This window comes from Crocuta crocuta, unplaced genomic scaffold, assembly GCF_008692635.1.
Source record: "Crocuta crocuta isolate KB4526 unplaced genomic scaffold, BGI_CrCroc_1.0 scaffold71, whole genome shotgun sequence".
Classification (NCBI taxonomy): Eukaryota; Metazoa; Chordata; class Mammalia; order Carnivora; family Hyaenidae; genus Crocuta; species Crocuta crocuta.
The window spans coordinates 1,349,839-1,370,286 of record NW_027527548.1 but is presented as its reverse complement, the minus strand read 5'-3'; the positions used below and the strand labels follow the sequence as shown (position 1 = coordinate 1,370,286).

Sequence of the window (20,448 nt, the reverse complement as noted above, 5' to 3'; positions counted from 1 at the left end):
GTCAGTTCAGAGTTAGGCAGGGGTTAGACTGTGTAGGACTTTGTAGGGTGAAGAAGTTTGGATTTTATTCCAAATGACAAGGGAAGTTGGAGAAGGGTTTTAAGCTGGGGTGGAACGCGACCCGAATTGTGTTTTAAAAACTCACGCTGGATCATTCTATGAAGAATCCTAGTAGGTAACAGTGGCTATAAGCCAGGCACGTGCAAGGCAGATAGGACTATTATCCAGATTTGTAGATAGGGAAGCTCAGAGAGGTGAAGTGAGCTGCCCAAGGTCACACAGCTGTGGAGTAGAAAAGCTGGGATGGAACCCCAACACTTGGGCTCCGGTCTGCATCCCGAACCACTGTACCACCCAGCCTCTCATGCAGAGCTATGGCACAACTGGTCACCAATTCCAGCTCTGACTCCAGAGTCCGTGTGCTTAACCGTCAAGGCACACTGCCCCAGAGCCTGAGGGAAGCCTAGGCCCAGAGAGGTCCTCCCAAGAACACTCAGCTTGACCCTGGTCCCTTGCACCCGGCCCTCCTATCCCTTTGCTGCCTCCTAAGTGAGTCCAACAGCTGTTGACTAAGCCTCTCCTAAGGACAGAACTGGGGCCGAGTGGGAGTGGGGAGGAGGGAGGTACAAACTAGCTGGCACCAGGCTCCGTCCTCCCCAGAGGTCCTGGGGCTGCTTTCCTTGGCTCGCTTTCTCAGGGGTTAGGTCCTGTGTATAGACCTGGGTTCCAGCCCCCCTTCCCCAACTTCTGGGTCCATCACCTCGTCCACCTCCCTGCCCCCCGGCTTCCTCATCTATGAAACGACCCACGCACCAGATGCGAATCACAAGGCAGCCGCGAGAATGACGAGCGAATGAACAAAAAGTGCTCAGCTCCCCACCTGCACATGGTGAATGGCCACTCAGTGTGAGCTTTTCTTTTTCATCACACTCAGTGTTGGGACTCTGGAGTCAAGACTGGCCAAGGTGATCCTCTGCGCTGTCACTTACAAAACTGCCACCTTGGGCAAAATGTCTTCCCCTCTCTGTGCCTCGGTTGCTTCATCTGTAAAATGGGAACAACAGCAGGGCTCACATAGGCTTGCCGTAGGGATTAAGTCAGCGGATACACACAGAGCTTCCAGAAGTGGCTCTCCGGCGGGCTGTGGTTGAGTGTGCCTTATGTATTTATTAGCTGTGCTGGGACATTCGGAGGCCCGCCTCCCAGGTGAGGGTATTTGCATAGTTCAAGTTTGCTCTGCTTTCTCCCTGGAGCTTCCCGGAAAGCCAGGGCAGATATGAGAGGGACCCTGTGCATTGTGACTTCTGGCTGAGATGCTGTTTCCGTGTCACCCACCCGAGGCTCCCTGGGACCTGCAGCGGGTGATACAGGCACCCCCCCACACCTGACTTCGTTCGCCTTCCGCTGCTCCCTGCTTCTCTCCCTGGGAAGCCCGGTCCTCCACAGGGAGGGGCCTCGGGGATGAAGGGGTTTCCTCCCGTGTGGGACAGCCTCATAGACAGCCTATATTTAGAGAGATCATTCATAGCAGGGAGAGCAGTTCCCAAACCCAGGCTGGGCTCTGACTTGGGGGCCAGAGTCGACTCTACTTTCTGTGGAGTGTGGCCCTTTCCGGGCCCTAGACCTCTCCAAATACCCGAGAGCCAAGATCCTTTCTCTCTGGGTTCCCTAAGCGCCCCAGAATTCCTTCATTCGATCATCTATTTATTCAACAAGATTTGCTGAATGCCGGGAACTGTCCTCGGCATCAGCAGCTAAGGACAAACAAACAATTCCTGTTCCTTTGGGGCCAATATTCTGGTTGGGGAAGAACAATAAATATGTACAATATATAGTTCTTTCAGAGGGTGAGAAGTACCAGGGAGAAAAATTAACAGGGAAGGACATTAGAAGTGCTAGATGTGAGGGGCGCCTGGATGGCTCAGTCGGTTGAGTGTCTGACTTCGGCTTAGGTCGTGATTTCACGGCTCGTGGGTTCAAGCCCCGCATCGGGCTCTGTGCTGACAGCTCAGAGCCTGGACCCTGCTTCGAATTCTGTGTCTCCCTCTCTCTCTGCCCCTCCCCTGCTCATACTCTGTCTCTCTGTCTCTCAAAAATAAATAAGCATAAAAAAAAAGTGCTGGATGCAATGGGGAGGTTGCAGTTTTAAGCAGAGGCCCAGGGAAGGCCTCATGAGAAGGTGGTGTTTGAGCAAAGACCAGAGGGAAAGAGGGAAGGGATGGAGGGGGAGCGCTCACCCAGCAGAGTGACAGCTGGTAGAAGGCCTTGCGGTGAGTCACACAGGAATGAGGAGGAGGAACAAGGAAGCTGGCATGGAGCCAAGAGAGTGGGCGGATCATACAGGGCCTTGAAGGCCACCATCAGAACTTGGGCTCTTTTCAGAATAGGGTGGGAGCCTTGAGGGCTCTGAGCAGAATGGCTGAGGCTTTCACAGGACCCCTGCGGCTGTCACAGAGTGTTCTCCTAGGCTCACACGTATGTGACACAGCCCCACCACATGGCATCTCCCTAGTCCCCAGCTTCGTCACTGGTTCACTCGGCAGAAATCCTACGGAGCCCCTCTTGGCTGGCAGCGTGGGGCTGGGGCTCAGGAGGCACAGACAGGAAGTCTCTGTCCCTGCCCTTCCCAGTTTAATAAAGGAAGACCCACCAACAACCTCGAGAGGGTGTAAGCAAAGGAAGGGGGAACACAGAGTTGGTTGGGAGTGAAAAACATGGCTTAGAAAGTTGAGGAAGAGGTATAGGAATTAGCCAGGGCCTCCCTTGAACTAGCTTAAGCAAAAGAAGAAAGAAAGAGAGAGAGAGAGAGAAAGAAAGGAAGGAAGGAAGGAAGGAAGGAAGGAAGGAAGGAAGGAAGGAAGAAAGAAAGAAAGAAAGAAAGAAAGAAAAAGAGAAAGAAAGGAAGAAAGAAAAAGAAAGATAGAAAGAAAGAAAGAAAGAAAGAAAGAAAGAAAGAAAGAAAGGAAGGAAGAAAGAAAGAGAAAGAAAGAAAAAGAGAAAGAAAAGGAAGAGAAAAATAAAAACTCCGTGGCCTCAGGCTCGGGACCCACCAAGTGGGAAGATGGCCCCCAGCTGCTCCAGGCAGGTAAACTACCAGATTAACACCCTCAGTAAGCAAATACACTGGCCCAGATCCAGCCAAGTGTCTTTCATCACTGCCCAGGGCCTGGGAACTTGCTGGTTGGTCAGATCAAGGTCACGGCCACCGCCCTGGACTAGGCAGTGAGGGTGGGGGTGGTCATTTCTGCCCCAACCAGGAGCCTGAGAGACAAAGGGCAGGGAAGGGCAGAGCCCCAGCAGAGGAGGGGGAGGGCGGGCGTGAAACTGGGTGGTGTGTGCTGGGAACCCTTTGTGCAGGGCTGGTGGGAGGCCGGTGGGAAGCCGGGGACAGAGCCGGGAGGGAAAGTGTCTGGGGAGGGGGGCGGGGCCGCCAGCTCAGGTAGGGCCTGTGATGACCTGCTAAGGAGTGACGAAGCAGGCAATGGGAGCCCCTACGGAGGGAATGTGCTTCCTTAGTCTTTCCAAGGCCCTGACTCCTTGGGGCCTCTCCTTCGTGGCTCCCTCGGGCGCTCTTGTTTCACTATGCCTGTGACTTGGGTTTCCCTGAGAGCTAATGCATCTGTATTGCACCCCCCCGACCCTGCACCCCTGCTCTTCCTCACCCCCCACCTCCCTTTGACTGTCCTTCTTGCTCGAAGTCGGTTCAGCAGAGCTGTTAAGTATATGGGTTTGGGAGTCGGATGGATGAGTGTCTGAGGCCTGATCCCGTGGCTTCCCAGCTGTGAGAAGAGTCCGAGCCTTATTTGCCCATCTGTAAAGTGGGGACGATTGCACCTGCACCACCCAGGGCGGTTATGAAGATGAGTTAAGAGAAGGCGCTGAAGTCTTTGCACAGGGGAGATGTTCGGTCAATGACACCTGTCAGTATCGCTATTTTGTTGCTGTTCTGCTCTTATCACCGTGACCCCAATCCGCCCTGATGCCTTTTCCAGCGGAAGCTGTAGACAGTCAACTTTGCCTCTGAGTCCCTTGGCTGGGTTCCCTTTCAACTCAAGAGGAAGTGAGGAAATGGCAAATAAATTCTGTTTTCACTTGATTGCTTCACATGGCCTAGAACCTTCCCTCCCGCCAGTAAACTCCAGGAACCGAGGGAGATGGGGCAAAAGGAGGTGAAGACGGGGTGGGACCTGGGTAGCATAATCTTGCTAGGGGGTCTGTGGACGGTCATGAGCAGGAAACGCAGGGCCAGGCAGGGAGAGGTAGGGGTTATCTCCCAGGGGGCGGGGTGTGAGGGAGAAGGGGGAACAGAAATGAGGGATGAGCCTTTCACCTATGAAACTCCTCCCCCTGCACAAAAATTGCCTAACAGAGATGGGGAGAGGTAGACGTAGGAGAAAAGAGAGAAAAATCATCATCTACCAACGTTTTGTAATGGAGTAATTAAGGGTGCGGAGTGTGGAGTCAGACCGCCTGCCTGGCTTTGAATCCAGGCTCAGCCACTTTGGACCTGAGACAAGTCACCTCACCTCTGGTGATCAGTTTATTCATTCATAAATCATCTAAAAGCCCACCACGTGAAGTTATATTGAGTCAAATGTGTTATTGCCCTGAAAGTGCTCAAAGCAGTGCCTGGTCCAGAGAAAACACTCAGCGAATCTGGCTGTTGTATTGTCAGTGTTCTAGTCAGGTCCAGGGTGGGCGTGGGTGAGATGGATGCTGCTGGAATAGTCTAGATGCATCTAGAAATATCTAAGTGTAAGTATGTGAATTAAGAATTAAGAGTAACTGGGGCACCTGACTGGCTCAGTCGGTAAGCATCTGACTTCAAATCAGGCCATGATCTTACGGTTTGTGAATTTGAGCCCCATTTTGGGCTCTGTGCTGACAGCTTGGAGCCTGAGCCTGCTTCAGATTCTGTGTTTCCCTCTCTCTCTGCCCCTCCCCTGTTTGCACTCTCTTTCTCTCTCTTTCAAAAATAAATAAACATTTAAAAAAATCTTTTTAAAGAATTAAGAGTAACCTGTAACTGCACGGCCAATATGGTGGCTGCTAGCCATAAATTTTTACATTTAAATTAATTAAAATCAGATAAAATTAAAAATGCGGTTCCTTGGAGCACCTTGGTGGTTCAGTCAGTTGAATGTTCGACTTCGGCTCAGGTCATGATCTCAGTTCATGGGTTTGAGCCCCGGATCGGGCTCTGTGTTGACAGTTAGCTCAGAGCCTGGAGCCTGCTTCAGATTCTGTGTCTCCCTCTCTCTCTGCTGATAGCACAGTGATTAAAAGCCTGCCCTCTCTGACTGCAACTGCCACCACTTGCTGTGTGACCATGAGAAAGTTTCTTAACCTCACTGAGCCTTGGAGGGTGATGATAGTAACAATATGTTATAGGATTGCGGTAAGAATTAAATGAGTAGTGCACGTAACGTTCTTAAAACACACTTAGTGCCATATAAGCACCAGCTATTAGTATTAATGGTTATAGTTTAAACATACCAAAAACTGCCTTGCCTCGGTGTCTTTGTTTTTGCTGTTCCCACTGTAGAATGTTCTTCTCCCAGATTTTACGTGGCTTTCACCCTCACTTAATTCAGATCTCTGCTCAAATCTTCCCTCTTCAGAGAAGCCTTAACCAACTGCCTATTTAAAACCAAATTCTTCCATCACATTCAACCTACTTTCCCTGCTTTTCCTTATGCACCTTTCTGAGCACCATCTATCACATGTATATAACTATACATGTGACATCTTCCTTTCTTTACTAGAAGAATACTACTAGAATGTCAGGTGCTTGACAAGACCATTGTACTGCCAGCCCCAGAACACTGTGGCATGTGGTAGATGCCAAATACATTTTTGAATGGCTGGCTGGCTGGATGCGTGGATGCATGGGTAAGGGTGTGAATGGGTACAGAAGGGATGGACTACAAAGATGGATGGATGCATGGCTGTATTTGTGGATAAATGCATCAGTAAATACATGGACGGTGAATTAAGGGATATATGAATGGACAAATGGATGGATGAATATGTGGTAGAGGGAGCAAATGGATGGATGGAGGAGTAGATGATGAAGGATGGATGAATAGATTGATTAATAAATAGATGGGTGAACAGATGAAGTAGACAGATGGGCAGATGATGGAGGGGTGAAGGAGAGATGAAGAATGAAGTGGATGGATGCATGCTGGATGGATGGATGATGGATGGATGGATACATAAATGCATATGTGAGTAGATGGATGAGTGGATAGATGGATGAGTGGAGGGATGGAGGGAAAGATGAAGGAAGAGTGGATGGATGGATGAAGGATGGACAGATGAATGAATTGGAGGATGGATAGATGGAACAGCAAATGGATAGATAGGAGAATGACGGTAGATGGATGGAGGGGTGGGTGGGTGAAGGAAGGAGTGGATGAATGGGTGAAGGATGGATGGATTAATAACTGAATGGACAGGTGGATGGATGCACAGGTGAGTGACAGAGCGGCTGGATGGACAGGTGGAGAGGATGGCAGACGGAGCTTATGAAAGCTGGGTGGATGGCTGCTCCGGCACGGAGCCTTCCTGAGTTCTGCTCCTGTCACTTTTGTTTTCCAGGCCGTCCCCACCTGCTCGTGCCCCTGTGCGCCTCTGTGTCCTCGCTGGGCGGCCTGACCTTCGGCTATGAACTGGCGGTCGTATCAGGCACCCTGCTGCCACTGCAGCTCGACCTCGGGCTGTCGTGCTCGGAGCAGGAGCTGGTGGTGGGCAGCCTGCTCCTGGGGGCTCTCCTCGCCTCCCTGCTGGGCGGCATCCTCATCGATCGCTATGGCAGGAAGGAAGCCATCCTTGGGAGCAACGTGGTGCTCTTGGCCGGCAGCCTGTGCCTGGGCCTGGCTCGCTCGCTGGCCTGGCTGGTCCTGGGGCGCGTGGCGGCTGGATTCGCCATCTCCCTGTCCTCCATGGCCTGCTGCATTTATGTGTCCGAGCTGGCGGGGCCGCGGCAGCGGGGAGTGCTGGTGTCCCTGTACGAGGCAGGCATCACCGTGGGCATCCTGCTCTCCTATGCGCTCAACTACGCCCTGGCTGGCGCCCCCCGGGGGTGGAGGCACATGTTCGGCTGGGCGGCCGCCCCTGCCCTCCTGCAGTCCGTCGGCCTCCTCTGGCTCCCGGCGGCTGCTAACGACACCACAGCGCTCAAGGACCTCATTCCCCTCCAGGGAGGAGAGGCCGCCAAGCCAGGCCTGGGGAGGCCCGGATACTCCCTTCTGGACCTCTTCAGGGCGCGGGGCAACATGCGGGCCCGGACGGCGGTGGGGCTGGGGCTGGTGCTTTTCCAGCAGCTAACGGGGCAGCCCAATGTGCTGAGCTACGCCTCCACCATCTTCCGGGCGGTGGGCTTCTGTGGAGGCTCCTCGGCTGTGCTGGCCTCTGTGGGACTCGGCGCTGTGAAGGTGCTGGCCACCCTGACTGCCATGGGGCTGGTGGAGCGGGTGGGCCGCCGGGCCCTGCTGCTGGCAGGCTGCGGCCTCATGGCCNTAGGCTTGGTCAGCTTTGCAACGCCCCCAGCCCCCGGCCCACGCTGCCTGGCAGGGCCCAACGCCACCCGCCTCGCTGGGGACTCAGGGCTGCCAAGGCCAGGGACTCCGCCTCCGCTGCCCACGGCCAGTGAGAGCCCGGGGAGGCCAGTCTCATGGACCGTTGAGACGATCCAGCCTCATGCCCGAGCTGGGGACCCCCCGGCCCCTGCCCTGCCCGCCCTGAGCCCTGCCTCCCCGACACCCCCTTCTGCCCCAGGGCGAGGCCTGCTGCGCTGGGCCGCGCTCGCCTGTATGATGGTCTTTGTGACTGGCTTCTCCTTTGGATTTGGACCAGGTAGGGGACGGTTCTCTTGCAGGTGACTCTGCAGCGGAAAGGTTGGGGACCGTGTCCGTCAGGGTCTCGGAGGGACGCCAGAGGTGGCTTGAGCGCTGAGGCCAGGGAAGTGTCCGCTGGCCTTGCCTCCTTGCAGGCCCTCCTTCCGAGGACGGGGCCTGATTTTCTGCTCGCAGTTTTGTTTTGTTTTGTTTTGTTTTTTTACAAAGGCCCCCAAATTATTTAAAAATCAGGACTCANGAGGAGGGGGCGCCGTGGCCTGACACTCTGTTGTTGGGGGGCTGCCCGCCGGCCGTGGTGCGGGGCTCTGTCCCCGCCGCTGCCGCCCCGCCACCCCGCTCTCCTGTCCCAGTGACCTGGCTCGTCCTCAGTGAGATCTACCCAGTGGAGATCCGAGGCAGAGCCTTCGCCTTCTGCAACAGCTTCAACTGGGCCAGCAACCTCCTCGTCAGCCTCTCCTTCCTCGACCTCATCGGTGAGTCCTGTGACCTAACTCCGAGGTCCTGTTCCTTCTAGATCCGGGAAGCCGGGGCTTCCGTATCTGTCGGGGCCCAAGTGTCAGGAAAACCAGTGCAAACCAGCTTATGAACCAAAGGGAGGATTTTTGTCTTAAATCACAGAGAAGAGGGTGGCAGGCTTCAGGCACCCCTGACCCACCCCTGACAGCCACCAGGCTGTCACCAGCTCTCCCCCTCTTTCTGCTCTGCTGGCCCAGAGCTTCTCAGGCAGCCCCGCCTCTTGGTGGCAGAGGCGGCCACCTGCAAGTGGCGCAGCTGGGCACCCCCAACCAAAAGAGAGTGATTCTTTCCCGGTGTTCTTGCCCAGGTCGTGGGATGGGCTCCTGCTGGCTCAGCAAGGTGGCGTACCCATCCCCGCCTGGACAGCTGCAAGATTCTGATGCCCAGGCCAGGGGTGTATACCTCCCACTGCAGCCGGGGTGGGTGGGGCACCAGTTCACCCAACCGCCTGGACAGAGGTTGGGTGGAGGAAGGTTCCTCAAAGGATGCTAGGTATCAGGGTGCTAGTATCAGGTATTAGCCACGGGGGGGAGGAGAGGCTGGCAGACAAAGACAAGAGGAGACATGACCTTGGAAGCTTCTGCCCCATTCCAGGTCCCATCAATGAGTAGGCCGGCTTGATTGACAGGTGGGAGTTGGGGCTGAGGGAGGGAAGAGCTGAAGCAGCCAGTCCTAAGTCTGGNGGCGGGGAGATGGAGGAGTCTGAGTGTGGGACTCCGATACCCCCCACAGCAAGTCCATTTCCTTCACTGTAGCCCAAAGGCCCTTAACGTTAAAGCAGGGGAGTTTCTTAAAAAACGTTTCCTACTTGTAGCAACAGAACTATTCTTTAAATCAAGCTTAGTGCAGAATGTAAAGTTCTCCAGGCCCAATAAAAGGTGTCAGTCTACACCCACACTAGTGGGAATGCGTCTGAGACCCGCGGGTATAGGAGTTGTGCTCAAACAGGCTCGTGCCCACCGTCCAGCAGGAAGCTCTTCCGCTAGTTTGAGTGACACTATCTCTTCCTACCTGGCCTTCAAACCCAGTCTGAGCCAATGGGGGGTGGGGAGAATGTTCTGGGCCCAGAACATCCAGAAGGGAACTCTGAGTTGCTGAGGTGCTCCTGGCCCAAGGCCACTGGTCACCAGGGCCAAAGTGGAAAGGACTCCATCACCGTGAGCCCCGAGGCACAGTTCTTAGGGCTCAGTTATTTTCCTGTTTTCTGCCACCAAGCATTTCCTCCTCAAAGGCACAGCCACCCTGGGGCCTGTGGGAGAGGCTGGTAGAAGAATCCACCGCTGTGCCTGCCCCCCAGCCCCGGTCTTAGGGAAGCCAGGCTGCTAACTACTGCCTCAGCCTTCAAGCATCCCCTTTCTGTGGAATAAATGAGAGAGAAAGGGAGAGACAGAAAGGGAAGGGAGGGAAGGAGGAAGAGAGGAGGGGAGAGGAGGGAGGGAGTTATCGAAATTGTATCATATTCTCACCATCCCCATTTCACATATGGGGCAATGCGTCCTTCCCGAGGCCAGCAGGTAGGGAGGGCGCCGAGCCCTCCTGACTCCCAGGCTGGCTCTCTCGCTGCTCGGATGACGATTAAGTGGAGGCCAAGCTGTTCGGGGAGGTTGCCCAGAGGTCATGGCCTCTGAGGTGAGGACGGCAATGGTTTTGGAATATAATTTGTGTTTCTGTCTCCACACGGCCCTTCCCTCATGGTCTCCTTTCCCCGGCTTGGGCTGACACACTTCAAAGGAACAAGGGTCACCTCGGGGGTCCCGGCTGCTGGCCCTGAGACCCTGGCCCTCCCTGGAGGCCTGGGTGAGGCTCGGAAGAGGCTGGGGCAGGGGGGCAGTCTGGGAATCAGACACAGGTCACATGAGCCGAGACTCCATTCCCTAGATGCTCAATTCATTCTCCCAATAACCGGTTTGTGGAATTTCTGAGCATTTGGGGGGTGGGTGCTGGGCTCTGCGTTTTACCTGTGGGTGGGTGGGCCTTCCGGAACACACAAGATGCCCTCTCTGTGTTTGTGGACCGGGGCCCCCGCCTCTGAGATAACCGGGCCTACTCCCACCTTGAGGGGTTGGTCTGACAGCCTGTGTCAGATAAACAAAAATCAAACATCTGGAAAATTCGCTTCGGGTGGACGGGCCGGGCCGGGCCGGGCCCCTGCCCACGCTCCCGCTCTCTTGTTCCCAGGCACCATCGGCTTGTCCTGGACCTTCCTGCTTTACGGGCTGGCCGCCATCCTCGGCCTGGCCTTCATCTATTTATTTGTCCCCGAAACGAAAGGCCAGTCACTGGCAGAGATAGACCAGCAGTTCCAGAGGAGACGGTAAGAGGGGCCTGGGCCTCGGGAAAGAGTCACATCAGACTCGGAGCAAGTCTGTTCAGGATCCAGTCGTCACACTCTCCCTTTGCAGGAGAGTTTTTCTCCTCTTCTTGACACTCTAAATGCCTGGATGCTGTCAGTTGGTCTCTTTCTACAGCAGAATTTCATCTGACTTTAAGGCCCGGCTCAAGGGAGTTTTAAAACCATGCCATTATGGAATCACATGAGGTTAGAATAGTAGAGTCCTAATGCCCCAGAATCTTAGACTCATAGAAACGCAGAGAAAAATTTTATAACTGTGGCTTTTAAAGTCACACACAAAGGACTGTGGGCTCATTCAGTGGATGTTTATTAAGCCCCTACTATGTGCCAGGCAGTGTCTGGGCCTTCAGAAACAGACACAAGTGGCCGAGAGTAAAATGGGAAAGGTCCTAGGTCTGTTCGAGTGGAGAAGAGGGGACAGAAAATCAGCAAGCCAATCAATGCATCGACAAGAGCGTTTTGGTTAGTGGTATGTGGCTGGAAGAATATGAAACAGAGTGAAATCTGTTGAGAAGGCCTGACTGGCAGAGAGGGGGACAGAGGGGCAAGGCGTTGTGGCCAAAGTAGAGCGGGTGGTCGGAGAGGGGAGGCCTCTCTGAGCAGGTGTAATTTCAGTTGGTGGGAAGGACACAGCCATGTAAAGATGAGGGGGGGAGCATTCTGGGTAGAGAGAACAGCAAGTGCAAAGGCCCTGAGGTTGGGAGTGTATCTGGAAGCGCACAAGGAAACCAGGGTGGCTGGAACAGTGGGCGGGAGGAGGCAGGATGGGTGGAAGATGACATCATCCCAGTTCTATAGGAGCTTGATCACCTAAGGTCTTTAGATCATAGAGAGGAGTTGAGAATCCTAGCATCATGGGGCCTTGGGCCATTCAAATAAGGGAAGCGAGGAACAGGGGCATCAGAAGGGACTGGAAAACACTATCATCCTACATATCCTTGGCGAATGCCCCTGTCTACTCCTTGTAGTAAAGGGAGTCCCCAACATCTGACTGGCCATTCTATTCCTGGGAAGCCCTAAATGATTAAAAAATATAAGTCATTCTAAATTGAGTTAGAATTTGCCTCCTACAGCTGCCTGGCCTGCCAGGTGCCACCCGACCTGGTTCCCGGAAGGGACGCAAACCTAGTCCAGTGTAAAAGCTTCCCACCTGCTCCACTCTAGCCCTGATGTTCTCTGCCGACCGAGCACCCCCCGTTTGCTGGATGAGCCCTCAGCAGCCCCGCCCTATAGGTTAGGAAACAGACTTGGCTGCTTGGAACAGGGCTGGGGAGGCCGCCGTGCCCCCAGAGGCCATCCAGGGTCCCAGGTTCCTCTCTCTGCTCTGCGATCTCTCGAGATCACCTTTCCCACCCAGCCTGGGTGGTGAGCCCCCACCTGCATCTTGTGTACAGAGCCTGGCTCCGCCCGCCTGCAGGGGAGGCTGAGAAACGGGCTTTAGGGCCGCCTGGGGGCCTCTGTTGGTTGAGTGTCCGACTTCGGCTCAGGTCATGAGCTCACGGTTGGTGAGTTCCAGCCCCACGACCGTCCGCGCAGAGCCCGCTTCGGATCCTGTGTCTCTCTCTGCCTCTCCCCGCTCGCGCTCTCTTTCTCTCTCTCTCAAAAATAAACAAACATAAAAAAAAAAAGATTACAGAAAAAAAGAAAGAAACGAGCTTGAATCTGGGGAGCCACGTCCCCAGCTAAGAATCAAGGCCACTCGTACGAGGCTTAAGGGAGGTACAGATAGTAGAAGCCATGGAATCTCTACCGCACGGGATTTCTTGGGAGAAGATTCCAGACCCCTCCTCTGGGATGAGGAGCTAAGGAGGCAGAAAGGCAGGAGAAGGCAGCTTTGGGTCAAGCAGGACGTAACTGCAGCTGAGGGAGGAGGCGGGCACAGGCCGGCAACTTGAGGTCACATTGCAGGGGCGGGGGAGGAAGCTGGGTCTGCCCTGAAATGTCTCAGGAAGAGACATGTCAATGTGGGGGTTTCACAGGGTCTGGTAGTCACCACTTCAGTCCCTGACATCAGAGACAGAGAGAGACAGAGACCCCTCCCCACACTCTCTGCCTGACAGGTTCACCCTGAGCTTTGGCCACCAGCAGAGCTCTGCTGGTATCCCGTATACCCGCATCGAGGTCTCTGCAGCCTCCTGAGGACTCCATCTGCCTGGAAGGTGCTGGAACCACGACTTTAGCAGACAGTCTCCATCTTCCTGCTTGCCTGGCCCCTGGATTCACAAGTTCTAGGTAGTTCTGTAAGAGTCACTCCTGCTTTAGAAGAGCTCTGTCTGGCCCGGGTGAAAGAGGAGAGAGTTTGAGAACCTAGAAGTCTTTGTTTCGGATCTCAGGTTCTGACGGTCCCTGAAGATTTGCCTTCTTGCCTCAGTTTCCCCGATGTCTCTGCACATCCCTGCAGGACCTATATTGACAACATCCCATGGAGCCTCCATTGCTCAGGGGGCTTTCTCAAAGAGCCTCTAAGGAGCCAGTCCTGGAAGGAAGTCTCTTCTGGCATCACCCCCAAATCCAGAAGAGGATATACGATATGCTCAGCTCGCTTTTTCCGTCTGGCTGGGCCTTTCTGGCGAGAGGGAAGCCTGCCTTTATCATTCACCCGCAACTCAGACTGCTTGATAGGAGGCCTGGGTTCTAGTCCTGCTTCTCTGTGTCATTGCTACATGGCCATGGGGCTCAGTTTCCCCGATATGTACCATGGGAGACCTGGAGCAAGGAGTTCTTCAAGGTCACACCTGATGCCCATGAGCTGGAGTTCTAAATGCTGCGAATACAACACAGCCCTGCTCTCAAGTTGCTGGCCGTCTCTTTAGGGGATGTAAGTTTTAATTATAATTCTGGAATCGTATGCACTAAAATCCAAGAGCTGCCGCGGTGTGTGAAGCAAGCCCTGCGAGCAGTTTCTAGGATGGTGCCGGACACTCTACAGGAAGGAGATGGGTTTGGGGGCTGACAAGCCTGAACGCTGGTGTTGCCTCTGTCTCTTGGCGGCTGTTGACCTTGGGTAACAACTCCCTTTAGCCTCAGTTTTCACATCTACTAAATGGGGATGATTGGGCCCCTGGGGGTGTATTTAACCTCTGTCTGACTGCAGGAGGGTCTTCAGCTGGTCCCATCCAGCTAGTCAGGGCCTGGGGGGGGGGGTTCTGCTCACCCTCATTTTACCCACTTTGAGGCACTGTTTGGGGTCAGTCCCCGAGGGGGTGAGTCAGATATGAAGCTAGAAGCTCAGTCCAGAGGTCACCAGAGGAAGGGCCTGGCAAGAGTGGGTTCTGGGGCATCTGGGTGGCTTTGTTGGTTAACTGTGGGGCTTGGGCTTTAGCTCAGGTCATGATCTCACGGTTCGTGAGTTCGAGCCCCACGTCAAGCCCTCTGCTGTCAGCAAAGAGCCCACTTTGGACCCTCTGTCCCCTCTCTCTCTGCCCCTTCTCCGCTCACACGCATGCTCGCTGCCTCTCTCAAAAATAATAAATTAAATAATTGAAAGATGGGTTCCTGGATGTGAGGAAAATGAAGAGCTGAAGCAGACCCAGGGCGCTGATACGGGACGACCCTGGTCACCTGTGCCTGCTCCACACCCACAGGACTCTGGCCTCTCGTTCTAGATGCTTCCCTCGTACCTAGTGCTGTGCAGGATCCCCCTCATCCTAGCTTGTGAGAGCCCTACGCTTTCAGGACTTTTGCCAGCCGGTTGTTAAACATGGCCATTTAGAGAAATTATTTAAGCTCAGACTTCGATAAATTCTATTAAATGCTATTAAATTCGATAAATTCTATTAAAAACCAAAGTAAATACTAAAAACCCGTCACTTCCTTGTCTTGCTACATCTCACCCCGCTCTAGAGGTTCCTTACGTATCTTACTAGCAGAGACTCCGGGCGACCCCAGCCGCCTCCCGATTCCGCGTACCCGACGCCACGTGGTCACGTGAAACCGCGCACGCGGGGTGTCTTGTCGCCGGCAGGTTGGGGGGGCGCCGCGGGGCGGGGCTTGACCGCCTGCCCCCTTGATGTCCCAGCCTTACGAACGCGATGGGGGAAACGCGAGGAACGCACTTTGCAGGCGTGCCTGCCGTGTCTGCGGCCGACGCGTGAGAGGCGCTGAGCCGAGGGGCCCTTCTTCCAGTGTTCGAGCCCCGCACGCGGCAGACCGGGGCTGGTGCCGCTGATGAAGGCGCTCGGACCCGCGTTTTCACTGTCGTCTTACGAACATAGACAAAAATTTCAACCAGCATTTCATGCCGAAACTACACTCGTTCTTCGGGGACGTGGGGGCCCCTTTGTCCCCGGGCGCTTATTAGTGCGATGTTGTCAGTTCGGGGCTAAATTGCAGCAGTAGTTGGCTTTGGAGACGAGAATTTGGCAAACAATCTGTGGCATCCGTCTGTGGGAAGGAGTTGGCTACGTGGAATTTGTAATAAAGGATCTTTACAACCAAGTGTTTTTATTATTTGCGACTTCGGTGCAACAAACCCATCCTTTCGCCCAGTAAAATCTGTACACACACATACACACACACACACACACACACACACACACACACTTGTTTTCCTGGAGAGCAGTCGTTAAACGTTTCAGAGCACACCACACCTTCTATCTGTCCTTCTGGGCCATTCAGATCCAAATCTCTCTACAACTTCATCTCAGCTCCCTTTTCCTGTCAGCATAGAAAATGCTTTTCTAGTCTTCGACTGGATTCCCCCCATTTTGGTCAGGGTCGTAAACGCCCCGACGCAGGGCTTGATCCCACAACCTTGAGATCATGACCTGAGCTCATTTCAGGAGTCGAACACTTAACCGACTGAGCTACCCAGGTGCCCCAACAGTACCCATACTTTAAACGTTTTATTTCAAATGTCCTACTTCCTGATCACCATATCCTAACATTTGTGCTAATATTCTTTTTTTAATGTGTATATATTTTTGAGAGACAGACAGAGACAGAGACAGAGTGCCAGCAAGGGGGGAGGGCAGAGAGAGAGAGGGAGACACAGAATCCGAAACAGGCTCCAGGCTCTGAGCTGTCAGCACAGAGCCTGTCGCGGGGCTCGAACCCACAAACTGTGAGATCACGAACTGTGAGATCACGACCTGAGCCGAAGTCGGACGCTTAACCGACTGAGCCACCCAGGCGCCCCCATTTCTGCTAATATTCTAATGTTCCCAAAGGCAACAGTTCTCTGACCTCACTGAGACTTTGACCCCTACATGCCAGTCCCCAACCCTACTGCTTTTTTGGCATCCACGGGGAGGCTCCCAGGGTTCACTGTCTGACTTGTCCAGCCTGGATCCCGTGTCCCCACTTTATCAATCCCCGCACGCGCCCTTCGCAGACTCAGTCACGCTAATCCCGTCCTCCCTCTGCTTGTACCTGGGCAGAGAACGCCATAGGAGGAGACTCACAACCTGACAAAGAGGTTTCACTTGAAATTCCTGAGCGCAAACCTCGCTCGCCGTCCCAGTGCTTCCTCTTCACAGCAAACACTCAATAGGTTTAAAAGGCAATTTACAGATTGGGAGGAAACATTTGCAAACCATAAATCTGGAAAAGGGTTAACCACCAAACTACATAAAGAACTCCTAGAGACCAATGAGCAAATTCTCCAACTGAAAAATAGGCGAAGGTGGGGCACCTGGGTGGCTCAGCTGGTTAAGTGGCTGATTTTGGCTCAGGTCATGATCTCACAGTTCATGAGTTCGAGCCCCATGTTGGGCTCTGTGCTGACCACTAGCTCAGAGTCTGGAGCCTGTTTCAGATTCTGTGTCTCTCCTTCTCTCTGCCCTCCCCTGCTCACCCTCTGTCTGTCTCTCGAAAATAAATAAAACATTAAATAAAAAAAGAAAGAAAAATAGGCAAAGGACCTGAGTACACACTTTTCCAAAGACATACAGATGGCCAGTAGTATATGAAAAGGCACCCAGCATCATCAGGGAAATGCTAGTCTAAACCAGACTGGGATAACGCCTCACACCTGTTAGGGCGGCTATGCTAAGAAAGGCGAGAGAGAACATGTGTTGGCGAGGAGGTGGAGAAACGGGAAGCCTCGTGTGCTGTTAGTGGGAATGTAAATTGGTGCAGCCGCCAGGGAAACAGTCCGGAAGTTCCTCAAGGTATTAAGAGTAGCACTACCATGGGGTCCTCCAACCCTACTCCTGGGTACACACACGAAGGAAATGAAATCTCTGAGAGACAAGGTAGCATCATTCACAGTAGCTGAGATATGGGAACAACCTACCTTCAGTGGACGAGTGGATAAAGACGGGTGGTGTAGGTATGCATATAAGGGAATCTTATTCAGTCATGAAAACCGAGGAAATCCCGCCACGTGCAACAAGGCAGATAATCTGGAGGGTGCGATGCTAAGTGCAGGAAGCCAGATGGAGAATGACAAATACTGTACGGTGTCACTTATATGTGCAATCTTAAAAAATAAATAAATGCCCATTTCATGGAAGCAGAGAGTGGAATGGTGGTCACCAGGAGTGGGGAGGGGGAATAAGGAGGTGGGAGGTCAAAGGGTACAAACTTTCAGTTATAAGAAGAGTAAGTTCTGAGGTTTTATTTATATCTTGGTGCCTAGAGCTAATAATGTGGTATCGTGTGGTTGAAAGTTGCCCAGAGGTGCACCTGGGGGCTCCGTCGGTGAAGCCCCCAACTCTTGATTTCGGCTCAGGTCATGATCTCATGGTTCTTGAGTTCGAGCCCTGCGTCGGGCTCTGCACTGACAGTGTGGAGCCTGCTTGGGATTCTCTTTCTCTCTCCCTCTCTCTCTGCCCCTCCCCTGCTCGTTCTCTCTCTTTCTCTCAAAATAAATAAATAAACATTTTTAAAAATTAAAAAAAAATAAAGTTTCTGAGAGTAGACCTTAGGCGTTGTCCTTACACATACATGAGAGAGTTGACTGTGAGTGATGCGTGTGTAATAACCTCGATCCTGGTTTTCATTCCACAACATGTATGTAGATCAGCCTACCACACTGTACACTTTAAACATGTACGACGATTGTCAATTATTTCTCAGTAAAGTAAAAAGACCCCTCAAAACCAAAACAACACGCTTGTTGGCCAGACGTGGCCAAGTGACCGAGTGCAGGTCACTGTGAGTGGCCAGAAGAGAGGGGTACAATATCCGAGCAAGCCCTGTGGCAGAGGAGACTAACTGTTCCCCCCAATCCACCCTGTCTTTCTTCATTTTAGCAGCAGAAATTCCTTTGTTTTAGCTGGATACGTGGCCATTCAGCTAATGATGACATTTCCCGGCTTCCCTTATAAGGGAAGGGGTCATGTGACTAAATTCCGGCCAACGGGCCCCTCTGTCAAGGTCGTCATGGCCAGTCCACCCACGCCCTATCCCCCAGACCAGCCAGGAGGGAGATGGAGCCAGGGCTGGAGGGAGTTGGATGGTGCAAGAAGAGAGAGGAACAACATGGAGGTCAAGGGGCCCCAGTTCCCTTGCACGCACCCCGGGAGGGGAGCACCCGAGCCCAGCGGGGGAAGCCACGGGCCTGGCATCTCAGTAAGTTGTGAATCTCAAAGAACTGTTCTGTAACATCAATAATAACAAAACAAATTTCAAGCCACCATGCTAAGGAGAAGATCTCATTATCTTTGTATTGTCTCTAGAGAAAAGGATCCTGTGAAATTATTGTCATAAGAAAAGACCATGTATCAAAAATGTGGTAAAACAAGGAGAACAGAGAAGGGTCCGGCAGATAATAGCAACACGACTGATAACGAGTTGTTCTTCCGGAGTGGGGGGTATTTGTGCATCTGCCAGCTTTTTTTAACATGCCTGTTTTATGGCGATCTCTTTGCTTTAAAAAAATATTCTTGGGGTGCCTGGGTGGCTCAGTCGGTTAAGCGTCTGACTTTGGCTCAGGTCATGATCTCACAGTTCATGGGTTCGAGCCCCGCGTTGGGCTCTGTGCTGACCACTAGTTCAGAGTCTGGCGCCTGTTTCGGATTCTGTGTCTCCCTCTCTCTCTGACCCTCCCCTGCTCACATTGTCTCTCTCTCTCTGAAATAAATTTAAAAACATTAAAAAATTTTTAAAAAAAAGAAATATTCTCCAAAACTAAATATTCTTTTTTTTTTTTTTTTTCCTAGGAGAGAGAGAGAGACAGCGTGAGCAGGGGAGGGTCAGAGAGAGAGGGAGTCACAGACTGAAACAGGCTCCAGGCTCTGAGCTGGCAGTCAGCACAGAGCCCGACGTGGGGCCTGAACCCACGAACTGCGAGATCATGACCCAAGCAAAAGTCGGACACTTAACCAACTAAGCCACCCAGGCGCCCCCAAAACTAAATGTTATTTAGTTTTGGAACCATAGTTTATAAAACTGTTATCTGTTGGTTGGCTGGTTGGTTGGTTCAAATAAGAGTCCCTGAAATTGGATCAACCTGGGATAGGAGAGGAGTTTCGAGCTCAGTGTCCTCAGGTCCCTGGAGCTGCAGTTTGAGAACCTCCCCTGGCCCTTCCCCCCTCCACCAGCTGCCCCCAGGGTCCCACAGAAATGGCCACACCCTGGAGCTCAGAAGTGGCAGTCACAGGAGGCTCTGGTGACAATCTGTGGTTCACCAGGCCGGCAGGGAGATTTCCTCCAAAACGTGTCTATAGTCGTGTCCATGCATCAGAGAGCCCCTTACATTTTCCTCCAGCAAATGACTCCTCCATTTCACCCCCAGCCCTGGTTTCTGGGGCCAGGGTGAGCTAAGGCTAACCGGTAAGTCTTGTATCTATGTTTGTGACATTGCCTTCTCAATTATTTGCCCTCTTTAGGAGTAGGGTAGGGGAATGGCCAGAAGAATCCAGAATTCATCTAGGCTCATTAAAGGAGACGGTCAAGAGAAGAAACAAACAAACAAGCAAACAAACACCACCACCCAGATCGTCGGGGCTGTTTGGGCCACATCGCCATTCAATGCTTTCTCACTCATATCGCCATTCAATGCTTTCTTACTCCCCGCAGCGGTTGGAAAGCTTTTACACAGAAGCTGAAACTGACCAGGCATAAGCGACAAGGGGATTTGCGCTCGGAAGGTCACAGGTCGGTCTGGCTGGAGGCTCTCCTTCCAGCAGTGACTCTGGCTGCCACGTCCAGGTTCACAGGCGCTGGGAACGTTAGCAAACACATTCTAGCATTTTGCTGGTTCCCATTGGGTTAAGTGTCCATTTCTGAGCAAGTCCTGGTGGGCGGCGAGTATAAGCACAAGTTAGCTTACATCAGGCAGGAGCTGGACATGAGGGCGTATTAATGTTCCAGGGCTGCCCTTATAAAGTACCACAGACTGGTGACTTCAAACAACTGGAATTTGTGGAGGCTGGAAGTCTGAAACCAAGGGTCAGCAGGGCCGAGTTCCCTCTGAAGGGTCTCAGAACAACCCTTCCTTGCCTCTCCCAGCGCCTGCTGGCTGTCCCTGAGGCCTGGCGGTCCCTGTCGCTGCGTCCTCCCCTCCCTCCCCCCCCCCCCCCGCTGTGTCTCTGTTTTAAATTTCCCTCTTCTTAGTTCTTAGGAGGTGAGCCTTGTCAGACTTCAGCTCAGGTCATGGTCTCTCGGTTTGCAAGTTCGAGCTCCGCATCGGGCTCTGTGCTGACAGCTCGGAGCCTGGAATCTGCTTCGGATTCTGTGTCTCTTCCTCTCTCTGCCCCTCCTCTGCTCAAGCTCTGTCTCTCTCAAAAATAAATAAACATTTAAAATTTTTTAAAAAAATAAAAAAATAAA

General features: G+C 53.0%; 1 protein-coding gene across 1 annotated transcript; it reads left to right on the top strand.

The window, feature by feature from the left end:
• The first annotated feature begins 5,888 nt into the window (after positions 1 to 5,888).
• Positions 5,889 to 15,168, top strand: SLC2A10 (solute carrier family 2 member 10). Its single transcript, XM_077766580.1, has 5 exons — positions 5,889 to 5,892; positions 6,604 to 7,860; positions 8,213 to 8,335; positions 10,557 to 10,692; positions 12,792 to 15,168. The coding sequence occupies exons 1-5, from the start codon at positions 5,889 to 5,891 to the stop codon at positions 12,868 to 12,870; spliced, it is 1,599 nt and encodes a 532-aa protein (XP_077622706.1). The 3' UTR covers positions 12,871 to 15,168.
• Positions 15,169 to 20,448: the final 5,280 nt, after the last annotated feature.